This window comes from Micromesistius poutassou (assembly GCF_964030765.1).
Source record: "Micromesistius poutassou genome assembly, chromosome: 11".
Taxonomy (NCBI): Eukaryota; Metazoa; Chordata; class Actinopteri; order Gadiformes; family Gadidae; genus Micromesistius; species Micromesistius poutassou.
In genome coordinates, this window is record NC_140281.1 from 13,709,910 (window position 1) to 13,735,942 (window position 26,033).

At 44.3% G+C, this 26,033-nt stretch overlaps 2 protein-coding genes across 5 annotated transcripts in view; both read left to right on the top strand.

The window, feature by feature from the left end:
• The window catches only part of ube3c (ubiquitin protein ligase E3C), a 31,134-nt gene extending 30,497 nt beyond the window's left edge, over window positions 1-637 (top strand). For all 4 annotated transcript variants that reach the window (XM_084475237.1, XM_084475240.1, XM_084475238.1 and 1 more), the window contains exon 24: window positions 339-637. In XM_084475237.1, the coding sequence (XP_084331363.1) occupies window positions 339-509 (171 nt within the window). In that variant the 3' untranslated portion in view covers window positions 510-637. The remainder of the gene's footprint in view (window positions 1-338) is intronic.
• A 3,273-nt stretch (window positions 638-3,910) lies between these two features.
• On the top strand, window positions 3,911-26,033 carry dnajb6b (DnaJ heat shock protein family (Hsp40) member B6b). The gene is made up of 10 exons (XM_084475699.1): window positions 3,911-3,963; window positions 12,408-12,543; window positions 13,730-13,839; window positions 14,215-14,313; window positions 14,654-14,761; window positions 17,166-17,270; window positions 17,996-18,131; window positions 18,392-18,462; window positions 24,866-24,997; window positions 25,351-26,033. Exons 2-10 carry the CDS (start codon window positions 12,479-12,481, stop codon window positions 25,449-25,451), a joined length of 927 nt encoding a protein of 308 aa, XP_084331825.1. The 5' UTR covers window positions 3,911-3,963; window positions 12,408-12,478; the 3' UTR covers window positions 25,452-26,033.

Below are 26,033 nucleotides of genomic sequence, written 5' to 3' on the forward strand. Positions count from 1 at the left end.
TCATCTTAAAAATGGCAGATGATCAAGGGGGAGGGGGGTGGACGACGACGACTGGAGATGAGATTGTGGGGGAGTTCGGGGGGCTGATCTCACACCCAGACCATCCTGTGAATTTATTCCAACACTCTATTAGCCTCCCACCTAATGTCTGTCTTCCCCCTCCTATCCCTGATGGAGCTTGGCGGTGATAGAGCTTGGGGCGTTGTGATGATGGCTAATGGGTCTTATGACACAGTTTTGCCGTGTGTGTGTGTGTGTGTGTGTGTGTGTGTGTGTGTGTCTGTGTCTGTCTGTCTGTCTGTCTGTCTAACGCTTAGCCTTATGGTGTGTGATTCTAGGAGCTGTACCCGGCGTTCTGCATCCACAACGGGGGCAACGACCTGGAGCGTCTGCCCACTGCCAGCACCTGCATGAACCTGCTGAAGCTGCCAGAGTTCTGCGACGCCAACCTGATGAGGAACAAGCTGCTGTACGCCATCGAGTCCTCCGCTGGCTTTGAGCTCAGCTGAGGAGGGTGGGGGGTCCAGCTGGGTGGGGGTGGTAAAGTAGGCCCTGGATGAGTAAAAAAAAAAAAAAGAAAGAAAGAAGAGAAACACAATGATGCACAATGAACTGCCTGGGACACTGTGTGTGTGTGTGTGTGTGTGTGGGGGGGGGGGGGGGCGGGGGCAATGCGTGTGCGTGTGTGTGCGGACTGCAGCAGGGACTGAGAGGGATAAAGAGTAATTAAACAGTAAAAAAATTTAAAAGCACCCCTAGCGACAGCCCCACTCGGCTCCTGAAGGCGGTCTGAGCAGGACTGGTGCTGCTTACCGATGGCACACTAGACCTTTTTTTAATTGTATAGACTTTTAAATAACTTAAATGTTTATTTTCTTTGCTCCTACGCGTTTAAAGCAGACTACGACAGACTTATAACACCCAGACACAGAATACGTCTTTCTTTCCTCTGAGCCAACGAGCCAGAACGTTGTCCGTCTAAATATGGGGGACGGGGCGCAAACGGTGCCCCGACATCATGTGGTAGACGCAGACGAAGAAGTGGAGACCCTCCACCCCCCCGGCTGTCCTGCCGACGTCCCGTCAGAGACGAACCACAGACGGGACAATCTACATACATCTGAACCCTCTTCATCGTCACTCCACCCCACCCTGACCAGTCCAAGGGCCGATGGTTATAATGAACAGAGGTGTGTGTGTGTGTGTGTGTGTGTGTGTGTGTGTGTGTGTGTGTGTGTGTGTGTGTGTGTGTGTGTGTGTGTGTGTGTGTGTGTGTGTGTGTGTGTGTGTGTGTGTGTGTGTGTGTGTGTGTGTGAGAGAGAAAACGTGTCCGCTACACCAGTATACGTCTCTCCGTCGGGAAGAGACTGAGTGCGGACCAGGATGGTTATGGATGTGTGAATATGTACATGTTTACAGGAAGTCTTGTATGGAACATTTAATCAGTAATTGTACAGTTATTTTGTTTTGTTTTTTTCGTTATGCTTCATGTCCCTATGGTTTCTCCGCATCGACGGTTTCCCTTGGCGCCGTTGATGAGCAGGATCTGTGTACCGACGGAGTGAATATCGATGAATAAACCCAATTGTTTTGCAGTCCCTGCTCCCGGTGTGTTTCTGTGTGCCCTGGCTAACGCGACGCGACGATCTGCAGATAAAAGCAGACTTTGTGGGGACACGCAGCAGAGTTTTGTGGCCTCTGACATATAATTAAAGAAACATCCAGTTAAGGAGTGCTGGGTACCGTGGCTCTGCCCCGCCGTGCATTACCGCCCGCACAAATTAAGATGGTGGCTCCCTCATAAATCTGCCTGCCCTCTAGCGCACTACAGTCCCGGAAAGATGCTATCCTGCTTGGACCAGCTCCATCCTTCCCTCTCCTCTCTTCCTCTATTTCTCATCTATCCCCTCTTCCTCCATCTCCCATCCCTCCCCGTCTCCCCCACCCCTCCCTCTATCACTTCATCCCTCTCTCCTCTCATCCCTCCCTTCATTGCTTGTCCTAACCTCTCCTCTTTTGCTCCATCCTTCTCCTCTCTCCCTCCATCCCTCATCTCTCCCTCTCTCTATATATATATATCCCTATCCTCTATCCCTCATCCATCCGTCCATCCCTCTCTTTCTGTTTCTCCATCCCCCTTTCTCCCTCCCAAGCGCTCTCCTCTGTCCTCCCGCTCTCCTCCGTCTCTCCTCCCTCCCTCCCTCCCAGCCTGTATACCAGCCAGGGAAACTGAGTGGTAATTGGGTCTTAAAAAGCAGAGCTGTCTCTGAAATGAGGCGTTCATCTCAATTACTACAAGATTTATTTCGGACTATTAGCCGTGATGAATTCTATCTGACAAAGTTAATGCAGATTCCATGAATCACTGTGTCTCTGTGCGCTATACTTTAGATCGCTCATCGTCCTCTTAATAACTAATTGAAGCTTTTAGCTTTATTTATCTGGACAGTCAACACCAACAGCCCTCGTAAAGGTGGACTGCACTTTAAGAGAACATTGGACCCGCGGTGTCATCCAATTCCTGTCTCGGATGAAAGTTTTGAGGCAGAATAATTTAGGGAGGAAGTTGAGATTCGGGTTAATTATAACCATACATCTGAGCATGGTGATGATCATCATAATGTTAATGGTCTTCTCTAATGCTCAATTTAAACGCCGATTCATTTCCGCGCTGGTCATGAATCTGATTAATCAGACACTACTGCCACCTTGCGGTCCAATGGTTGTAGCCTACTTTACTTAAATTAATTTGAACCGTTTAGTTTTAATCTTGCCCATTGTAATTCACTGGAAAAACAATCGCATTGGAAGAATCACTGTATTGTATGTAAAAGTAAGAGCACTATTATTTTAGAACTTAATTTCAAATCGGTTATATCCACTTTAGGTAAAACAGCAAGGCACATTTGTCTGCCTGCCATCTGAGCCAATATCGATCCGTTCATATTTTCAGCAGTTGAAGGGCTTTGGCGTTTTGATTTGTTTCATTTTATTGCCTATCAAGATGTCATGAAACGTTAAGCACGTTCAGTCATACATCGCCAGAGGAAAGTGGAATGTCGTGTCGGATACGACTGCAATCATTTACACTATATTAGCGGTATCAGCCGTGGTGATGATGTTGATGGTGGCGGGATGTGATTATCTTTTCTTACTATCCATTCGGGTTGAGGATGTGATTAAAGAAGGGCTCTGCGCTGCGATTTTAATTGGTTATTGACCGCCATAATGTCTTCTATAATTAATAGACATCCATCATCTCGACTCGGACCCGCTGCCTGGCACGCGCTCCGGCCGGGACGTCCTTCTCTTTCAAATCAATGGCGGGCAATTTCTTGATCGTTTCACTTAAAACTGAAATGACCCACCAGGCTTTACAGTCGTAATTAACCTGAGACAGTGGATAATTCCCTAATAACTTTATCCACATTATTAACATGTGAGCTCATTCGTTTTTGCCCAGTAGCCTATTTGTCAATTAAGATAGTTTTTCAAATGTTGGAGACAGAAATCATTCAAGTTTAACAAGAGTCTCGTCTTCTCATCCGCATTCCAACACTTCGATGAATTCGATGGATCAGGCCTAGGCTCCTGCTAACAATAATAATGGTAATTCCGATAATTCCTCCAGCAATGTTTGCGCCTCTCTCGGCGGTCAGCAGATGGCGCCAGAGGCCGGAACGCAGAGGAAGCGTGTTTCTAGAAAGCAAGAGAACAGGCCAACAAAGTTGGCAGAAGTACATGTGGTATACACGATTAATAAAAAAACAACAACAGTGACAGCAAAACAGGGACTGTGAAACTACTAGTTTGGGATACTGAGATTAAGATCTCTCGCGACATGCGCAGTACCGCTTCCGCACTGAGCGACTTGGCAGCGAGCAGCGCTGGGCTGTCATCAGAAACCCGAAGAGACTCGACTCCACAAGACGCAGCGCTCCGAAAGACTTTCCCCTTGAACAGGTACGTTTTACTGGACGGTAATGTGTTGTTATCTAATGTTAAAGTATTTTCTTTTGCGCGGAGGCTGAACCATCTAGCGCGTCTGTCCGCGTCGCAGCCGCGTCGATTGATGTCGCGTCTCGTCTCCTTGGTGTCCGCGTCGCTCTCTTATCGCTTCTTCTTCTTATGGTCATGATGATATATAATATGGCTTTTAGTTTATTACTTTTAACAGCTAGTCCCAATAAATGCACCCACAACATATAGACGACTTTAAGTCGTTTTTCAACAATGAGGTGAAAAACTACTTAAAACTATGTCAGCCTTGGTGGGATGGGAAGGTGCAAGGGCGTAGGTTTGGATTCAACATTGGGGGGGGGGGCACATTTTCAGCGGGGGTCTGGGGGTTCCCCCCCAGAAAATTTTGAGCGTCAAACACTTCATTTCCTGCATCCTCAACAATTTGTGCCTTTTCTGAATTAATTCATGGCGGAAATTTCTTTACTATGTATACTAATTTAGAGACAGTTCTTGCCTCCACGTCGTCCATTAATTACTGATAATTGGACACCTCGTCTGGCATTAACTCTATACTTTTGTGGTGTCACCTCTATACAGTTAATGGGACACTAATGCAGACACCAACCTGTTGCTCTTGTCACTGTCTGCGCCCGCAACCATAGACTGTATAAAGACCACGACTCCTAACCTGACCGGACCTGATCCATCGACCAAGCGTAAGCGAGAGTAACGTGCCTGCTAGTGATGGCTCGTTCGCGAACGAATCAGTTCGAACAAACGACTCTTTAACATGAACGAACCAACCTGATTCCCTGTTTCAGTTCGTCTCGTTCGTATCGTTCGTTCTCCGAGACTCGACTCCCAGCTCCACCCACTAGTCGCTGAGTCGCGCTGACTCGCGAGTCGCCGTTCATTCACTGACTGTGTTTAGTGGTGAAGACTCGAGGACTGAGAAGTCACGAGAGCCAGACGAGCTAAAAGGAACTTAGTTAATGTTGTGTTGATTGATGACCATTTGCACCATTGCACGATCATGATTCGTTTTAGAATGAGAACGAGGGAGGAGCTGAGTCTGACCTACTCAGTGACAGAGAACCATGATTCACCGCTACCGGAAACGCGACTGAATGAATGAATGAACAAACGATTTGAACGACTCTTCTTGGCAAACTGACCGATGATAGGGGTGTCTGGAATGATTGGGAAACATATTTACAGGTCAGAAGGATATATAAATGTTTTGCGCCCCCCGAAGTGTTTTTCATTACCTATTTTTTCGACCTTTTGAAAAGATATCTAGATTTTTTTGAGGGGGACAATTCTACCTTTTATAAATATTGGGGGGGACACATCCCCTGTGTCCCCCTCCGAAATCTACGCCTATGGGAAGGTGTTTTAATGACCTCCCTGGTCGGGTGAGACCATGTTTATGGAACCAGAGGCTAGTAAACCAGTTCGGTGTTGGCACTACAATGATGATCCCAACATGATTAAGAATTGTATTTTATTTAACAACCTCCCTTAGTTCTGTAACTTTGTGGAAGCCAGAGGCAGAGCCCTGCGGAACCCCTTCAGGTGAAACGGTATGCAGCAGAGTTCTCTGTTATCTTTTAACGACAGGGCGTAGAGGGAGGAGAAGTTATCCTCTGCTTTCAGAATCACATTCCTGCTGTCAGGTGTGTTGACACGGGGATGGGCTCTGAGGAGAGGACTGTATCTGAGGGTAGGTTTCCCAACCAAAAGTTTTGACGACCAGGGTCCAGGTCCAGGTCACATGGTGTCATCACTTGACCCATTTTCGACAAACTCCAACTAAATTATATATATTATACTTATATTGTAAAAATGGCAAACAACGGCAAACACACATTTTCACAACCTGTTAAAATGTCAAATTTTCGACCAACAAAACATTGTGAACATTATGTATCACACATTTATTGTCAAAGGAACATCTAACAAACATTTTAAACTGGTCGCAGGACATCTAACAGGACAACGTCATGTTATAACTTATAACACGACCCATAATTCGACCCACAATTGGCGAAATGGTAAACACAACATAATTAACCGCATTTTGAAACAATTTGTGGAAGTCAGATGTCATTGCCAGGTTCAACCGATTTTTTAATCTGAGAGGTCAGAGGACCGCAGGGAGCGTGACTGAGTGTAGGGGTGGAGGATATCTGTGAGGTATTGGGGTGAGAGCAGTGGTGTAGTGGTCCCTGGAGAAGTGGGTATACTCTAAATGTTTGCCCTTTTTTAACGCAGCCCAGAAAAACGCCCTGTTTTACAAACAGTGACATGTGAGACTACTCTATTTAGTTTACCCAAAAATCCGTCAGTAGTATTTGCTCATTGTCACATCATTTCTGCTGCTTGATCTCAGGGAGGAAGGATTATGAAATTACTAAACCAATACTGGCCCACAGACTAGTGAGAGACAACTATGCATTTTGAGTGAACTATTCCTTATTCCTCGAATGACACCTATTCTCTCACTTGGCAAGTCAGTAATTTCTTTTGTAAACTGTGTCTTTGAACAGCTGATTTGCAACACATAGCATGGGCCAGAGTGTGCCACTATTATAAAATGAACATGACTTGATCAGGAGCAGTTTGTAGGTATTACTGGTCACACAGGCAGCCTGCATGAATGTAAAATATAGATGAGGCAAACATGGTGTTTCAGTAATTTTTTTAACATTTATTTAAATAAAATACTTCAGATCTGAATTTGACAATGCATCCTTGTTCATATTTCACCTTAGATTAAAAAAAACGCACATCATTCTCTTCCACATCAATCATCTCGTTAGATATATATAATATCAATATATATATAAATATCATATGATATGATCGCTGAGAGTTTGATTGACACCCAGGTGGTAGCAACTGCAGTGTTGTGCCGATTCAACACATGGCTCATTTGAATATTAAAATTAGCCATGCGTTGATAGGTCACCACACGAAAGCGTAACCAATGAAATTACTTATTTTGACACACATTTTTAGCCAATAAGTATTAAACTAACAAGGTAATGTGTCAAAAGGGGGACCTTTTTTGTTATTTTCTCTTAAGGCTGCGCCTGCAGCCGGACAGGGCATTTAAAAACCGGACTGTCCGGCCTAAAGCCACCCTTTAGTAGTCTTTTAGAATTTGTCTTTAGCAATATTTACCTCGGCATGACCCGCCCTTCTCTCCCTCTGATTGGCTCATTCGTCGTCATGCCTACAGTTAACCAATCTAATCAGTAAAGGCAGCGAGTATTAGCCAATAAGAGGCAGAGTAGCGTGTGTGATGGCTTCACCATCCTAGGGAAAAAGTGGGCAATTTGGCTTGCAGATACTACTGAATGGTGCGCATCTGGGGGGATTTAGAAGTGGGTATATGCAATGCTGACTGAAAAATAAGTGGGTATACACCGTATACCCGCGTATACCATGGACTACACCACTGGGTGAGAGTTCATGGAGAGATTTGTAGGTGAATTTTCCAGGTGATACGTGACTTGACTGGTAACCAGTGTAGCTGTTAATCGTTTTACATCTGTTTCATATTAACTTTGACCGTTCAATTTTCACAAATTGTGTAGGCTTACTGTATGGGTCAGCACTGCAATAAGGTTACAATACAATATATTTGTGTCTCATTAGAACTTAATTGTCAGATTTAGTATTGTATGGTATTCTGGTATAATGGTGACTTTTGGGTTGCTGTATACAGGGTATCAGGGAATAGGAGGTCTGCCTGACAAACAGGACTTAGGCCTACCTGAGATATACACCTGAGAGATGGGACTGTAGGCCTACCTGGGATCAGAGATGGCACTGTTCCTGAATGATGAACAGATAACGTTAATCAGATACACTTAACACATTCTATAGGATTCAGTTTAGATGGTTGGATTCAAGTTAGTTATGAGTTAGAATAGTTTAATGTTAGAGTAGATTAGAGTTGGTTACAGTTAGTTACAGTAGTTTAGAATAGGTAGAGTTGGGTTAGAATGAGGTAAGACTTGATAAGTTAGTTCAGGTTAGAGTTAGTTCGGTGGTAGTTTAGAGTTAGTGTTGAATTAGTCCAGAGTTACTTCAGTCTCAGAGGACAGTTATCATACGACTGTACGGAGGCACATTATCAACAACATCAACAACATTCAGCTCCAACATGTTGTTGGAGAAGAATGTTCTATTCATCCCAGTGTGGTCTGTTGTGTGAGGCCCTGATTGTGTTTGGTTGGTCTGAGAGACAGGTGACGCCTGGTTTTGTTCTGTTGGCTTCTCAGTGTCTGAGAGCCGGTACGCACTGAAGCATTGTGGGTAATGGCTGACCCACATTTCTCTCTCTGAGGGCGCTTTTCATCAGGACACTGTTGTGTTCTGGGTCAACACACACACACACACACACACACACACACACACACACACACACACACATGCCAATACACACAAACTGCTACACACACACGTGTACACACACACAAACCAACACTGTGTGTGGAATGCTTCAGACAACAAAGAGCGCGAGAACACACACACACACACACACACACACACACACACACACACACACACACACACACACACACACACACACACACAAAGAGAACACACACTATACACAGGCCATACATATAATCACACACTCCATCACATACCACTGACCAAACCTAGGCACACATTAAAGCTCTTTGTGATATGCACATAAGCACACACACACACACACACACACACACACACACACACACACACACACACACACACACACACACACACACACACTGTGCCACACACCAAACACACACTGTATTGAATCAAAACTACAAAAATACTTTTTTGCATTTTAAAAATCTTTTTGGTGTTTTTTTGGGGGAAAACTGTATGGCATATTTTCACTAAAATAAAAATAAAAACAACTGCACCACAGTGAAATGCTAGGGAAAAAAAGTTTTGCAAAAATATAAAGTTTTGTTATACTTTTCTTGCAATCATTAAAATAAGACTATTTTAGGTTTAATTTTTAGGTCTACAATACTTAACTTCCATTATCAATACTTTTTATCATTTTTTTTTTTTTTAATTTGTTTATCATAACACACTGACCCCCATCATTATGAAGTGCTTTGAGCGACTAGTCATGTCTCACATCAAGTCCATCCTCCCCCCCAACCTGGACCCCTTTCAGTTTGCTTACCGAGCCAAACGTTCCACTGAGGACGCAATCTGCTCTGCTCTCCACCCAGCCCTCACCCACCTGGAAAAAGCAGACTCATATGTGAGAATGCTTTCCGTAGACTTTAGTTCAGCTTTCAATACCATAATCCCACAACAACTCATCTGTAAACTGGACCAGCTGGGGCTCAACACCTCCCTCTGCAACTGGATAATGGACTTCCTCAGTGAGAGTCCACAAGCAGTACGAGTCGGCAACAACACCTCGAGCAGCATCACACTCAGCACAGTGGCCCCCGAAGGCTGTGTGCTCAGTCCCCTGCTCTTCACCCTGCTGACTCACGACTGCACACCAACCTACAGCACCAATCACATGGGGAAGTTTGCAGACAATACAACTCTGGTGGGTCTCATCACCAAGAACAACGAGACCCACTACAGGATGGAGGTCAACTCTTTGACCACGTGGTGCAGAGACAACAACCTCCTGCTGAATGTCAGCAAAACAAAGGAGATTGTGCTTGACTTCCAGAAAGGCCACACCGAACACCCACCACTGACCATCGATGGTGCTGCTGTGGAGCTAGTAAGCAGCACCAAATTCCTGGGGGTGCACATCAGTGAGGACCTCTCCTGGACCACCAACTCTGCAGCACTGGCAAAGAAAGCCCAGCGGTGCCTCTACGTCCTCCGCAAGCTCAAGAGAGCAAGCCCCCATACCCATCCTGAACACATTCGACCGGGGCACCATTGAAAGCATCCTGTCCAGCTGCATCACTGTGTGGGGCGGTAGCTGCACTATACAGCAGGAAAGCACTGCAACACATAGTAATACTTACAACACATAGTAAGTCACAGCTGGTAAGATCATTGGTGCCCCACTCCCTTCCTTGCAAGACACATACACCACCTGCTTCACCCGGAAAGCCACCTTGATTGTGAGCGACACCAGCCACCCCGCACACAGTCTGTTCAGCCTCCTACCCTCCGGAAGAAGGTATAGGAGCCTCCGTTGTCGCACCACCAGACTCAGTAAAGCTTCATACACCAAGCTGTCAGGACGCTAAATTATTCCCCCCCCCCCCTCAACAATCCCGTCCGCCCGCAATCCTCCCCCCCCTCAACAATCCCGTCCGACCGCAATCCTCCCCCCCCTCAACAATCCCATCCGACCGTAAACCCCCCCCCCCCCCCCCCCGTCAACAATCCCGTCCGCCAGGGGGGACGGAGCAGTGTCCCCGTTTTAGTTTTCTATGACAAAAACACTACACATTTGGAGTTTTTACACCACTGAACCCAAAATGTAAATTTTGAAATCCGGTCACCTTACCATATTGCCTTTTGCACTACTATAACCTAGCTGATACAGAAACTTATGCTGCTACTCCTAGTCATACATAGTAGATTCCTACACTGCATATTTAATTTTTTTATATCTTATTTTATTGGCTATCTTTTAGCATTTGTAAATGTCCTATATATGTGGAATTTAATGTTTACTTAGTATTAGGATATGTCTTGTTTTATCTGTTGTGCCTGTGCACTTTATCTGTTTCACAGTGGGAGAGTGGGAAACATTCTCTCGATTCCTTTGTATGTTTGACATGTGAAGAAATTGACATTAAAGCTACTTTGACTTTGACTTTGATACTACACTTACGTGTACAACACTTTTCTGTCCGGCCTCCATTTGAATATAACTTACACAGCATGACACATACGCTAGCAACCCATTCTAACACATATCAAAACAAAGCTTTCATTTACTCACCAGCAGACTCAGGCAGCAAAGGTCACAGGTTATATTTAGCAAGCTGAACTAGTTCACTGGTTGTTAGCTGGGGGTTAGCTGTATGGCTAAATCTGCCTTACAGATTTTAAGTAATTGTTCTGGTGCTAGTGGGATCCGAACAACAGTTGCATCTGCAGATAAATAGTTGAATAGAAAAAATATTATATTATTTTCATTTGATCAACAATCATAATAGTTTACTGTTTTGAACAAAATTTGAGTCGCACTGATACACTTTAGCCTACGTTGTTTGTTCCTCAAGTGCTTGTGAGGACCAACCTTCAATGTTCCTCACGTGTCTAAAGTCCTCACAAGCACACAACACAACAATGTTTACTCTGGTCAAGGCAACCTTATAGTACTGAAATACATTCTTAAAGCACAGTATAATCTAATACTTTGCCAATATAACCTCTGAGCATTGAAATACCCCCACAATATAGCCGTTAGTATTGAACTGTTTTTCGAGAGTTGGATCTTCTATCACTTCGTAAAGCTATCATTAAAGTATGTAGATACATTGTAAAAGCACAGTATAATCATATACTACTTCCAACAAGCCAACCTTAAAGTACTGAAATACTTTAAAAAAGTGTCATCTTTGACTACCCCAAGCTTAACCTAAAATATGTAAATACATTCTAAAAGCACAGTATAATCGTATGGTAATCTATATCTGAGAGGGTTTTCAATTTATCTCATATCTCTACAAGTCTGGACATGTTGGCTTGCTCCTCAGTCCTTCTTCGGAGCACATACCTACCTTAAAGATTTTTTTTAAAACCACCAAGCAAGCAGAAAAGGTCAAATATTATATAAGATGCGGAACACTCAGCACACCAGCATTGGGGATCCTTCTGGTGTGTTTACAGTGATCTGAGTGTGCGGTCGGGATGCCACTGAAACCCTGATCCCATAGTGTTAAACAGCCAACTTTTAGCTTGCTTGCTCCTTGAGGTCTTCTTCTAAGTCAAGGTCAAACTGTTTTTTTCATGATCAAATGCACCACGTGACACATGGCCATTCCATGCAATGTGCAACAGCCGCGTATGATGTAGCATGTTATCGTTCTACAACACGCTCAAAATGTTACAAACAAGCAGCAGCTGTCCTCCCTGTCAGGTGTCTTGATACCGTCATGTGTATTAATACTCTCCTGTGTATTAATACACTCATCAGATCTGAGTGTTTGAAGGCGTGCATCAAGGCCAGGCTAGCATAGCGCTCAGAGCCATTATGTAACCCGACTGTCCAGCCGATAGCTTCTCTATTCCTGTGCTCTCCCCACCCCCCTCCCTCCCCCCTCATATTAAGATGCCCTCTCCTCCATCGTTGCCAAGGGATGTAGCTCTAACACATTGCTAACAGTGCTCCTAGCCACAGTCCCTTCATCGCACGCACTACTAATCTGACACGCTACAGACACTTGCTAGCATGTGTTACTAACGTTGCTCCGCTATCTCTCCATTTGTAGAGCCCAGAGGAGGAGCCTAACGTCTGACGCGGGGCACACATCCACACCCCCACGCACACACCCACAGAAGCATGGTGGACTACTACACAACGCTAGGAGTGCAGAGGAACGGGACGCAGGAGGAAATCAAAAAAGCGTAAGTTAGCCGCTCGCCTTGCCTGTCTGTTGGGTGCTTTATGATGAGGTAACGATGAGGAAATTTGTCTTATTTTAACATTACTGGCCATGTAGACTCACACACACACACACACACACACATACCGACATACTGACAGACACACACACAAATTGTGTTTGGGCATACATACCCTCACAGACACCCAAATTGTATTTGGGCATAAACACAATCAGACACACTCACACAAGGCTTACAGTTACTTTATGACATAATCCGGGTGACCTTTGTGTTCTCGGGGTCAACAGGCTGGAATGGCAACGTGCCACTGAGGGGTGCTGTCTTCACCCCCTCAGCTATTCCGTTAAACCTGGTCCTCACAGAACTGTAGGGAGGACAGTGCACAGGGTGGTTCAGTTGTGGTCTAGGGCCCTGTGGTGCAGGGATCTATATCTATACCATAAAGGGTGAGACTAACCCTAACCCTTTATGTTTATTTAGGATTGGCACAAAATGACTAAGTAAGTAATGCCAACGAAGAATTCATGATGCATTCTGATGTACAAGCCAATATAAAGGCGGAGGTTAGGACAAAGCCAGTGAACAGAGACAGCATTCAAACTGGTTCACATGACAGTAAGCTACTTTGCTGAGCCATGACCCCCTCTCTGTCAAGATGTCAAGATGTATCCTCTGCTGTTTGTGTGTGTGTGTGTGTGTGTGTGTGTGTGTGTGTGTGTGTGTTTATGTGTCCTTCTCTGTTGGTTAAGCTGTGTGTTTGTTCACCCAAACAAAATTAGTGTGTGTGTGTGTGTTTGTCCCACTCTGTAAGTTTACTATTGGCATCCATTCTATTAAGGTAGGTGTGTGTGTGTGTGTGTGTGTGTGTGTGTGTGTGTGTGTCCTTTTGATTATGTGAGTTTATGTGCAGGTTTTTTTGTGTGCATATGTTTCAACTGGCCAACCGGTTTGTGTCTCCTTGTGTGTTTGTATCTTGTGTGTGTTTATGGTAGTCTAGGTTACAACCCTAAAAAAAGATCAGATGATTCTCCAGGGCTTTAACTGCTAACTGTTTTAAAGCAGTGCCTCTGTGGCCTCATACAATCATATGCTTGGAATGGACACGTCTCTAGAACACATTTACAATATCATGTGTTTAGAAGTATACTGACAATATCCAGGTTTATTAAAACCGATTTTTCTAAAGGTACCGAAAGCTGGCGTTAAAATGGCACCCGGACAAGAACCCTAACAACAAGTGTGAGGCAGAGAGGAGGTTCAAAGAGCTAGCAGAGGCCTACGAGGTGCTGTCAGACGGTGAGAGAAGAACCTGTTGTCCTGGTTACCATGGTTACCTGTTTTCCCGGCAACCTGTTTTCCTGGTTACCTGTTGTCCCTGGTTACCATGGCTACCTGTTTTCCTGGTTACCTGTTTTCCTGGTTACCTGTTTTTCTGGTTACCTGTTGTCCCTGGTTACCTATTGTCGTGATTACCTGTTGTCGTGATTACCTGTTGCCCTGGTTACCTGTTGGCCCAGGTTACCTGTTGCCATGGTTACCTGTTGTCATGGTTATCTGTTGTCCCGGTGACCTTTTATCTCGTTCACCTGTTGTTATCAATGGGTACCTGTACGAAAGCCTTAGGTTTTGTGTTACACGTGCAGAGGTTTAGTTCTTCTCCTCTGTCCCCAGTCAACCAAAGGAAAACGTATGACCGCTATGGAAAAGAAGGACTGTCAGGCAGGACGGGCGGAGGAGGTGGAGGATGTGGAGGAAGTTCAGGAAGTTCAGGTAGGACATAACATTAAGACGTCTTGAACATGACTTCAGACCAACATGACATCTAGAACATAAAAACATATACATTCATTCCTATTGTACCCTATTGATGCTATTGATTATGGTGATGTATTTGTTGATGTGTTCATTATTGGTGATGTATTTGTTGATATATTGATTATTAGTGATGTATTTTTTGATATATTTATTATTGATGATGTATGTGTTGATGTATTGATTACTGATGATGGATGTGTTAATGTGTTGATTATTGGTGATGTATTTGTTGATGTATTGATTATATATGATGTTTGTGTTGATGTATTGATTATTGGTTATGTATGTGTTGCAGGAGGGCATTATCAGGCTCACTTTAGTAGTAGCAGCTTCACATTCCGTAATCCAGAGGACGTTTTCAGGGAATTCTTCGGTGGTGCGGATCCGTTTGCAGATTTCTTCAGTAAGGCCTCTAAACCTACTAACCATAACCCACCAACCCTAACCCTAACCTTGCACACCGTTCATAAACTAACCCCAAACCTTACCATTCACACCTTTAATAAAACCGTACTAACCCCTATCGTTCACTCCTTTAATAAACCCTAAGTAACCCTTACTGTAACCTGTCACTCCTGTAAAAAACCCTAACCCTCAGCTTTCACTCCTGACTCACCCTAACCCTAGCTGTCACAGATTTGCTCACAGATTTGATGAAACCTGCCTTATTTCCAATCAGATATTATTGTACTGATTATGTTTGCTTCCACTGTACAATTATTATTTTATTCACTCTGACATGGGTAATCTTCCGTATTGCGTGACTAGTTAGTTCCAGTGTTTGATTATGGACAAAGGTGTGTACAAGCACAAGTGTGTGCAAGTGTAAACCGTTGGGTGTGGTTCCTGCAAGTTTAGAAACAGAACAAATTAGTATGCGGTGAATTAGACCTTACGTTACCTCAAAAACAATTATATTATTCCTCTAGGGGACAGTAGAAGCTCAATAATGAATAAAGAATAAGAAATAAAGAATAACGAATAAAGAAACACAATGGCAGCGCGAAATAGGCAGGTCACGAGGCCCAACTATCACGCCGGCAAACGGCAGTGCCAAAATAGTTATCACATGACAGAGGCAACATATACGATAGTGGATGGTGGTGGACAAAAGGTACACAGAACATTAGTAGTTGAAATAAACCAAATCACAGGTTTGATTTAGTGCTTACAAATGCTAATCCATACCGGCGTCTAATAGAGTATAGTACAAGCATGAAAGAAACACTTGAACTCATGAACGCACACTGCAACAGTGTTACCACACACTGAATGACAGGCAGGCCTGATTGTGACAGCTGTATAAATAAGTTTGCATATGCGCATGCGCATACTGTGATTATGGATTTAACGCTATGCTATACGTGCACACCCACTTACAGCAGGGGGTTTTACACATTAACCTTTCACCCCTGTCATAAACCCTTACATTATGGACCAGGAATGCAAAAAACAACCTAACCATCCTTTTCCAACTGGGGGTCTAGGTTAGGCCAAGGTTAACGCTAACATTGAGAAGTAACACAGGGATGCTTAAGACAATCGAACACAATCACACAATCTATATGTAATAATTGTTAACTAGTTTCAGGCCTGAAATCATCTGAGACAGAATGACATGGAATAAATGATATAACTGTTACTCAGTTACTCACTTTTTTGTATTGCTTACACTGTATTGCTAGTTTAATAGTATTGGGCTATTGCTTGTAGCTATAGTCTTGTTAGTATGGCTACTTCTGTTTAAAAGTAATTGACGGTAGTTAGTATTGTACTATTTTAATAGCTTCACTTATTAGTATTGCTAGTACTGCTAACATGATAGTTTAATTGTAGGTAGGCCGCTGGTCTGTGATTGGCTGGTGTGGTGTTGTCTGATTGGCCGGTGCGGTGGACAGGGTCTGGGTTGGTGGGCATGTGTTCTGAGTGCGTGCAGCTCTAAATATGGAGAGCAGACAGTGGACCGATATGAAGACCTACATCACTCTGGTGGAATGCTTTCAAAAATAGCTTCTGTATTAAAACAAGAGGAGCTGGAGTAACACCAGGGAGGGGTGTGTATGTGTGTGTGTATGCAGGCGTGCATGAGTTAGAAATGCACGCATACACACATGAAAGCTTTTGTATTGTTTTACTACAACTTGCATGTAGTAAAACGTGAGAATTTCCAAATGCTTGTTTTGATTCTGCTGTTTCAGCTGGAATTCAAACACTATGAGATTAAAAATATATATATTTGGTGCTGAGAGTTCTAGGAAGGAGGGCGGGGGGTGATTCGACCCTGCGCAACTTAGTGATACTTTAGTAACATCATTGCGATATAGTGAGCAACATTGTGTATGTAATACGCCGGTCACCATGCCGTTATACCGAGCGGAGCTCCACACATCAACACACCTTAGGATTACAGGAAGTGTACAGGAAGCCTCACCCTCTCTCTGACACAATCATTAAAATCAACCGCTTTCCAGAACAAGCATCATTATACTATAAGGGTCCGAGAGGCTTAACCCTCTCTCGGTCTGCCCACTGCACATAAGACATAGGATTTTACACCTGTTTTCTCTAACATACAGACTTATTTTAGTAACATTTACAAAATGGCATAGATAACTAAATACATCACAATCATTTGAGAAATATAACCACGTTCAAAGCGACTGGCTCTTTGAAGAGGAAGTTGAACAGCGTCTCGCATATGGTGCGTTTCCACCCAAAACAGGAAGATTTAACCAGAGGAGATATCATGGTTGGTGCATCAGGGTTTGATCAGTAATAGCGGTGTTGTGACCCCCTCCCCCTCCCAGATGACGACCCCTTACATGGCATCTTCCCCGGGGGTCTGGGAGGTCACCAGCGGGGGGTGAACCATGGATCCTACTCCCACAGCTTCAGCTCAGGGTTTGATTCTGGTAAATACTAATGTACCAACACATACACACACACACACACACACACACACACACACACACACACACACACACACACACACACACACAAGCCTAACCCTAATTCTGTCACTATCTGCTCATACCTCTAGGCCAGATGTAGAGCTGTTAAACTCTCATTCATATTTTGAACTCTAATATGGATGTAGAGCTCTGGGTCAGATGTTAAACTCTAATCCAGATGTTGAGCTCTTGTCCAGATGTTTAAATCCTAATCCAGATGTTATTCTCTAATCCATATGAAGAGCTGTAATCCATCTGTTACACTCTAATCCAGAAATAAACCTCTAATCCAGATATAGAGATTTTATCCAGTTGATTAAACTAATCCAGATGTTTAATCTCTATCCAAGTGGTTCAACAAATCCATATGTTTAATCTCTAATCCAGATGTTTAATCTAATCCAGATCTTTCAACTGTAATCTAGATGTTTCCCCTTTAATCTAGTTGGTATACTCTAATGTAGATTGTGATACTGTAAACTGTTAAACTCTAATCCAGATATTTAATCTGTTATCCAGATGTTTTAAACCATATTGAAGATTTAAATATCGAAATTTGAACCTAGATTTAGAGCTCTTGTCCAGATGTTTAAACTCTAACCCAGATGTTAAACACTTATCCAGTTGTGTGAACTCAGACCCAGATGTTGAGCTTTAACCCTGCCTCTCTGCGATGCGTCTCTTAGGGCCCACATCATTTGGCCTGTTGGGGGGGCTCGGGGCCTCGTCCTTCTCCTCAATTGGTGGCGGGGGCGGGGGGAATGTCAAGTCTGTCTCCTCCTCCACCAAGTTCATCAACGGCAAGAGAATCACTACAAAGCGGTACGGCCTGTCTGTCTATCATGCCTGTCTCTTGGTCTTTCTACCTATATACTGTAGATACATGTACTGTATGTAGTTACATACGTTGGCTTGTTATGAAGCTAATTCAAACGTTCATCAGTGTGTGTGTGTGTGTGTGTGTGTGTGTGTGTGTGTGTGTGTGTGTGTGTGTGTGTGTGTGTGTGTGTGTGTGTGTGTGTGTGTGTGTGTGTGTGCGCGCGTCTGTGTGCGGGTATGTGTGTGTTTGTATGTGTGTGTAGGATTGTGGAGAACGGCCAGGAGAGGGTGGAGGTGGAGGAGGATGGTCAACTCAAGTCTCTGACAGTCAACGGTAAGGAGCAGCTGCTCAGACTGGGCTGTCAATAGTACCTCCACCTGGTACACCTGGAATGGAAGTAGCACCTCCTGCACAGGAAGTGGCCCCTCCTCCTGGCTAACCACAGGAAGTACAGCAGGAAGCAGTGCTGGTATAGCCAGATGCCACTAGAGAGCCATTCCCCTGGCTGTACATCTCTCTATCTCTCTATCATCTCTCTCTCTCTCCTTTCCTCCCTCCCTCCCTCTCTCCCTCCCTCCCTCCCTCTTTCTCCTGGACCAAATAGTTTTCTCATCTCATTTTAGTAGCGACCAATATTGCAATATTTTATATTTGAATTCTAGGTATTGATTTTAACATTGTTTTATTTTGTACCATTATCGCTTTATTTCTTCCTCCTGGTTAGAAACCTTACGTTTAGAACAGTCAGTCGAAGCTCCTGGTTGGAACAGTGCCTGGGCTTTTGCAATGTCATGGGACGATCTTAACCAACCCGTCTCTAACCTTGAGCGGCATGTCTCCATCCTGCGCGAACTGAGCAATAAAGTATTAACCTGTATGTTCTGTGGTGTTACTGGGGCGGCCTTTATTGTGGTAACCGTTTGTTTTCCACCTATGCATGAGGACGTTGTGTGGCGCTGCCGTGACAGTGGTCAGCCCACCACCGGCACTGCACACTAATTAACATACTGTACTGGATTTTATGGACTTTGTAAAAAAAAAAAGAAGCAAAACATTTGAAAGTTAATAAACATTAACTGTGTCAGTCATATGTTGCGTGTGATGATTTGATTGGCTGCCTGACGTCAACACATGCACGCTCCCCTCCCCACTGCTTTCACCACCACCACGAGTTGATCACCGCAACCTCACCAGCATGACATCGTCAACATCATCTGGCCACTCACTATGTTTTCTAATTTAATAATATTACTAACTAATATAAAATCACCACTATAACTATAAAATAATCTCACATTCCTCTGAATAACCTCATCAATTTGCTGTTTTTCTTAAAAGTGAATTTTTAAAAAGGTTTATTTAACTATTAACTATTAACCAAATGCGTTATCCAAAGCTTGTTCAGATGAGTGAAAGGAGGAAGGGGTTGACGGGCATCTTGCTCAGGGTTACAGACACTGGGGACTGTGATGTCTCAGCTGGGACATTCTGACCACTACTAGATTATCATTCATCTGACGGGTTCACAGTGACATACTAGATGAAGAGGGACAAAAATTAACCTAAGATACTACACCTTGGTAGGTGTAGTATCTACCTAGGATGATATATAAACTACCTGGGCAGGTATATGACCTACCTGGGATGATATATAAACTACCTGGGCAGGTATATGACCTACCTGGCGCCTCTCCTGCTCCCCGGGCGCTGCACTGCGGCTGCCCACTGCTCTGGGTGTTCACCGGCTCCCAGATGGGTCAAAAGCAGAGAAAGAATTTCCCCCAAAAAGGGATAAATAAAGGATAACTTAACTTAATAACTTAACTTAACAAAGAATGACCTTTAGTAGACAAAGCCATTAAGAGACGGACAAGATAGAATGTGTATTTGAGATAAAGTGTATGTGATCATTTGTGTACGTGTGTGTGTGTGTATGGAATTTGCCCAGGGCAGACCAGGGGATGGGCGGTCATGTTAGTTTGTGCACATTGAAGTTCAGCTGCAAAACGCTCCGTTCACAGTTTATTCTTTTAAGTGGTCCATGGAAACCTCAAGTAGCTGCAGCGGGCAGCTGTCCCAGCAGTGACTGAAGAGTACCGGGATTGACACATTTAAAAAGTCTAATCTAAGGTTAAAATAGGGAATATATATAGATTTTTGAAATTCCCTTTACATCCCAACAACAATTAAAAGGATAAATCAAATGCTTGACAAAAATCATTATATAATCCTTTATTGGTTGCTGTCGCATGTAATCCAATCAATTCATTTTAGTCAAATAAAACATTTGGACGGGGTTATTTCAGGCCTTGGACAAGCTCTTTTAACGATGATTCTATTGGCCGACTAACATCAACATGCAAACACTTGTCTCACCTTTTTCCCTCACCACCACCGTGACCTCACCACCAACATGACCTCACCCCCGTGACCTCACCACCAACATGACCTCACCACCACCACCACAACTTCACCACCACTGTGACCTCACCACCACCGTGACCTCACCACAAACATGACCTCACCACCACCACGACCTCACCACCACCGCTTCCTCAACACCACAGCGACTTTATCATCACGTGACCTCACCACCACCGTGACCTCACCACCATGTGACCTCACTACCACCTCAACCTCACCACCACCACCACAACCTCACCACCACCGTGACCTCACCACCATGTGACCTCACTACCACCTCAACCTCACCACCACCACAACGACCTCACTACCACCTCGACCTCACCACCACTGTGACCTCACCACCACCACGACCTCACCACCACTGCTACCTCAACACCACAGCGACTTTATCATCACGTGACCTCACCACCACCGTGACCTCACCACCATGTGACCTCACTACCACCTCGACCTCACTACCACCACAACCTCACCACCATGTGACCTCACTACCACCTCGACCTCACCACCACCACAACCTCACCACCATGTGACCTCACTTCCCCCACAACCGCACCACCACCACAACCTCACAACCACCTCGACCTCACCACCACCACCACCACAACCTCACCACCACCGTGACCTCACCACCAGAATGACCTCACCACCGTCACCTCACCACCACTGGGACCTTACTGCCACCACAACCTCACCACCACCGTGACCTCACCACCACCACCACGACCTCACCACCACTGTGACCTCACCACCACGGTGACCTCACCACCACCGTGACCTCACCACCACTGTGACCTCACCACCACTGCGACCTCACCACCACCACGACCTCACCACCAGCGTGACCACACTACCACCACAACCTCACCACCACCGTGACCTCACCACCACCGTGACCTCACCACCACCACGACCTCACCACCACCGTGACCACCGTGACCACCGTGACCTCACCACCACCACAACCTCACCACCACCACCACCGTGACCTCACCACCACCACGACCTCACCACCACCGCGACCTCACCACCACCGTGACCTCACCACCACCGCGACCTCACTACAGCTTGACATCATCATCTGGCCACTCACTATGTTTTCTTATTTAATAATATTACTAACTAATTTAAAATCACTGCTATAACATCACATTTTGTCTGAATATCTTCATAATTTTGTTGTTTTTCTTAAAAGTGAATTTGTAAAAACGTTTATTTTACTATTAACTATTCAGCCATTTACCAGACGCTTTATCCAAATGATACAGTAGGTAGGAGTTGGGGAGCATCTTGCTCAGGGTTAGACTGCAGACACTGGGGATCAAATCCAACGTCCCTTTGAGGACTCAAACACTCAGACCACTACTAGACTATCATTCATCTGACAGGGCTTCACAGAAACACACTAGAGGAAGAGGGACAAAGCTTGAACAGAAACATGTGTGACCTTGTATCACAGGTCATTAGGATGATGTGCGGATTTGTTGAGCAGATCTGTCCGGGCGGTATGGTTAGTGTGGGCAGGTATAGAGTCTGGGCAGGTATAGGAGCTATGGAAATATCTAGGCGCTATATGGGCAGGTAAAGGAGTTTCCTGTGCAGGTATGAGCTACCTGGCGCCTCTCATCCTCACTCATGTCTGCTAAATGAAGTTCAACTCTTTGTCTTCTAACCACCACGCCCTCCTGTAATTAAATGCAATTTGACAGTGACATTTTGGATATTGCTAGGAGGGCAAAGAATGATCTTTAATAGGAAAAGCCTTTAGGAGAAAGACAAGATAGAATTTGTATCTGAGATAAAGTGCACATCTGGACATTTGCGTGTATGGGTGAAAGTGTATGTGTGTGTGTGTGTGTGTGTGTGTGTGTGTGTGTGTGTGTGTGTGTGTGTGTGTGTGTGTGTGTGTGTATTTGTGTGTGTTGGTGTGTTGGTGTGTGTGTGTGTGTGTGTGTGTATGTTTGAGGAGCTTGTGTCTGTATGGAATGTGCCCAGGGCAGACCAGGGGATGGGCGGTCATGTTAGTTCATGCACATTGAAGTTCAGCTGCAAAACACTCCGTTCATAGTTTATTCTTCTAAGTGGTCCATGACCATGGAAACCTGCAGCGGGAGGCTGCAGGTACATCAAGTATTTTAATTTAAAGTTCAAACTAAGGTAGGGAATTCATTTATTTAAAAAAAAAAATGTGTCTGATTTGTTTAAATTCTTAACATCCCAACAAAAATCTAAAGGATAATCAAATGCTCTGACTAAAAAAATAATAAGCCTGTAATAAGCCCGTCCAATCATTTCATTCGGGTCGAATGAAATGATTGGTGTGGCTTATTCCAGGCCTTGGACGGGTTCTCTTGAAATGCTACATTTAGTTTCAAGTATTTTTAATAGGAATCTTTGAAACGCAGCCGACAGTTTGTTTATGGTACAACATTGCCCTCTCCTGGCTAAAAACGAAATTGCCTTTTCAGCAAACGTAAGCTACGAAATTATAGAAGACGGTATTTGTAGTCCTATAAGAATAAAACGTGAGCAGCATTAGGCTATATTGTCTGAAAGAATCAACAAGGGCCACCAGACAGCACCATTCTTTGCTAAATAAGTATAAGTATAAGTATAAGAGTCTTTTGGTTCATCAACAACGATTTGCTATTTCATTCACATCTTTAACCATCTAACCAAACGTGAAAGGTTATTGAAGAATTTGAGCACGTTTGATAGTAGGCTAGTTGCAATATTATACATCAGAGCTGATAACTCTCCCCCATGGTGGCGCTTGAGACTCAATCGAATGACCCTGTTCACGCGCTCTCTCACACCTCCTCGCGAACTTTTTCAATTATATAACCCGTATATAATCATACCGCGACCGTACTCAGATTGACTAGGGCGCATTGAGCTCGGCCGACATTCACACCGTAGTAACTGCGGTCACGACACTTCAGGAAAAAATCAGTAGCCTAGGACTACGCATCTACATTGCTTTGTACGGTTAAGCACGTTTGTGCTGACAATGACTTCATAGTGCAGCTGGGGAACTCTGAAATATGTACGAAAGTTGTTTGAAAGGGGAAAGATTCAATCTTTCTTATTTTCCTTTGTTGAAATATATAGTTATTTCTTACCCAATATGCACGTATAAGCCTATAATATAGGCAGATATAACACCTAACAGGTGTGGTCGGACGGAGGTTGTGAAAAATAGTCCTATACCTGAAGGTCAAAATTGATCAATGACCAACTATAATTTTTCGATGGTTTGGGTAAGAATTAGAAGTTATCCAACTTGGGAAATTGGTGTAATCAGGGCCGTTTCTAGCTGTTTGGGGGCCCTATGCGAGATACTATTTTGGGGCCCCTATTTTTTCAAATTCTGAGGTAGAGATTCCTATCTTTTTCATATATTCTGTGACGATGCTGCAGTCTGTTACATTTTAAGAGGAAAGCAGGCTAGAGTACATTAATAAATGCAACAGATACAGTATGTTCTTGAAAAATGTTTAATGTAAACTTTGAGGTGGCACAACAAGGTGGCATAACATAACCCACTTTAACCCACCATTCCAAAACAGTAATAAATAAATAACTAAACTTACTTCACTGTTTCCCCTAGATTTCTTTGTAGCAGTGGTGCTGTGAGTTGGTAACCTAGAAACGCTAGGGGGATCCGGGGGCATGCCCCCCCCAAAGAAAATTTTGAGTCAAGGTATCTGCTGAGACCAGTTCATTGTGCAAATATGCCTTGCACTTGGCAGAAACTAAGTTCATCTTTTGTGTTCATTTTCAGCTATTTCTTTGATATTTATCATAAGCCTTAGAAAAAAATAGATGAAAAACATTTTTTTTTTGGGGGGGCCCCCTGGTGGCTGCGGGGCCCTATGCAGCCGCATAGTCCGCATATAGCAAGAAACGGCTCTGGGTGTAATCATATCTTCAGCGCGTGGTGGCCACACCGAACGGGCCCCAAACAAATGTGCTGCTCAAATCTCACTGACTCACTCCAAGGTTTTCTGAAAATTGGCCGCCCTCAATACATTATCCGGATTAAATGATAATTAACGAGCGGTGGTTTGGAGCGTGGGTGTATTACCAGTAGTGTCCACTAGATGAAGCCATATTGCATGTCAATGCACCTTCGGTCAGTTTCCGTCCAAAAAATCAATGAGATACAACAAATATCAATTAAAATAAAATAATAAATAAGTAAGTCAAAATAGAGCATACAATAAAAAATCAGGGCAATGTTTATACGTTGAGTTAGTGTTAGTCATAGGAGTTAATCTCTCTCTCTCTGTCTCTCTGTTTCTCGTAGATGTAGAAGAGGAGGATGTGTGGGGGGGCTGTTGGCACCCGGTTCCCTTCCGCCCCCTTCCCCCTCCCCCCCAGCTCTTTCTCAGACACACAACCTTCGACCCCAGAGGAGAGGATGAGAACCACAACAGAGGTCTGAAAACACACACACACACACACACACACACACAATTTACACACTTGCACAATATGTACACCACACACACACACACACACACACACACACACACATGCAGCACACACATGTCCCAAGCCTTTGCAATCTCTATTTTTTTTTTAACGTAAACACATGTGTCTGTCTTTGTGTGTGGTGCGTGTGTTTGCGGTGTGTCTGCGGTGTGTGTGTGTGTGTTTGAGAGAGTGTGTGCGATATGTGTCTGTTTGTGTGCTCGCGGTGTATCTGTGTTTATGTGTGAGTGTGTGGGTGTGTGCGTGCGTGCGTGCGTGTGTGTGCATGCGGGTGTGTGTGCGTGTGCGTGTGTGCAGGGTATCTAGACACTAGGAGGAAGAAGTTGTGGTTGAAGGAACCAGACTCCCGGAGGAAGAGACTCCTCCCCCGCTTCGGTGGATTCGGCTCCTGGTTTTAGAAGCAGCCCAAGAAGACACACTGGCCTGGCCTGCCTGCCTGTCTGTGCCTGTCTGTCTGTCTTTCTCTCTGTCTGTCTGTCTGTTGATGTTGTGCTTCAGTAGCAGTAAATCCCAAAGCACACGACACGTGACTGTAGCGGCTGTGTTTTGTTGGCCACTTCAAATAGCTCTTAAGTCTATTTTGGACGGGAAATTTCAAAAACATTATTTTGTGTCCGTCACCGACGCCACCGTGTGTCCCTGTCGCCTCCTGGAGAAAGAAGTTCCACTTTGAATCATAATCAACAACCTCATCATCAGCCCTCTCTCTCTCCACTCTTCTGATTGGATGGTTTCCAGAGTGAGGTTGGGAGGGGGGGGGTGTGAGGAGGAGGTGAGGGAGTTAGAGGAGGAGATGTTGAAGTTCGAGAGTGGACTGTGGAGGAACCCGCCTCATTTGAGGAACTTAGTGGGAGCTGTCCTGCTGTGAGGGTCTTCTCCTCAGCAGCCAGATCTGGCAAACAGCTCAGAGAATTCATGTGATGTCAGAAAATATGCCTACTTTAAAGTAATATTATAAATAAAGCTTATCGTTAAACATA

Coding starts and splice junctions, on each gene's coding strand:
- dnajb6b (XM_084475699.1), top strand. CDS start 12,479: ATGGTGGACTACTACACAACGCTAGGAGTGCAGAGGAACGGGACGCAG. Junction 17,271..17,995: donor CAGCTCAGGGTTTGATTCTG/GTAAATACTAAT, acceptor TGCGTCTCTTAG/GGCCCACATCATTTGGCCTG. Junction 18,132..18,391: donor AAGAGAATCACTACAAAGCG/GTACGGCCTGTC, acceptor ATGTGTGTGTAG/GATTGTGGAGAACGGCCAGG.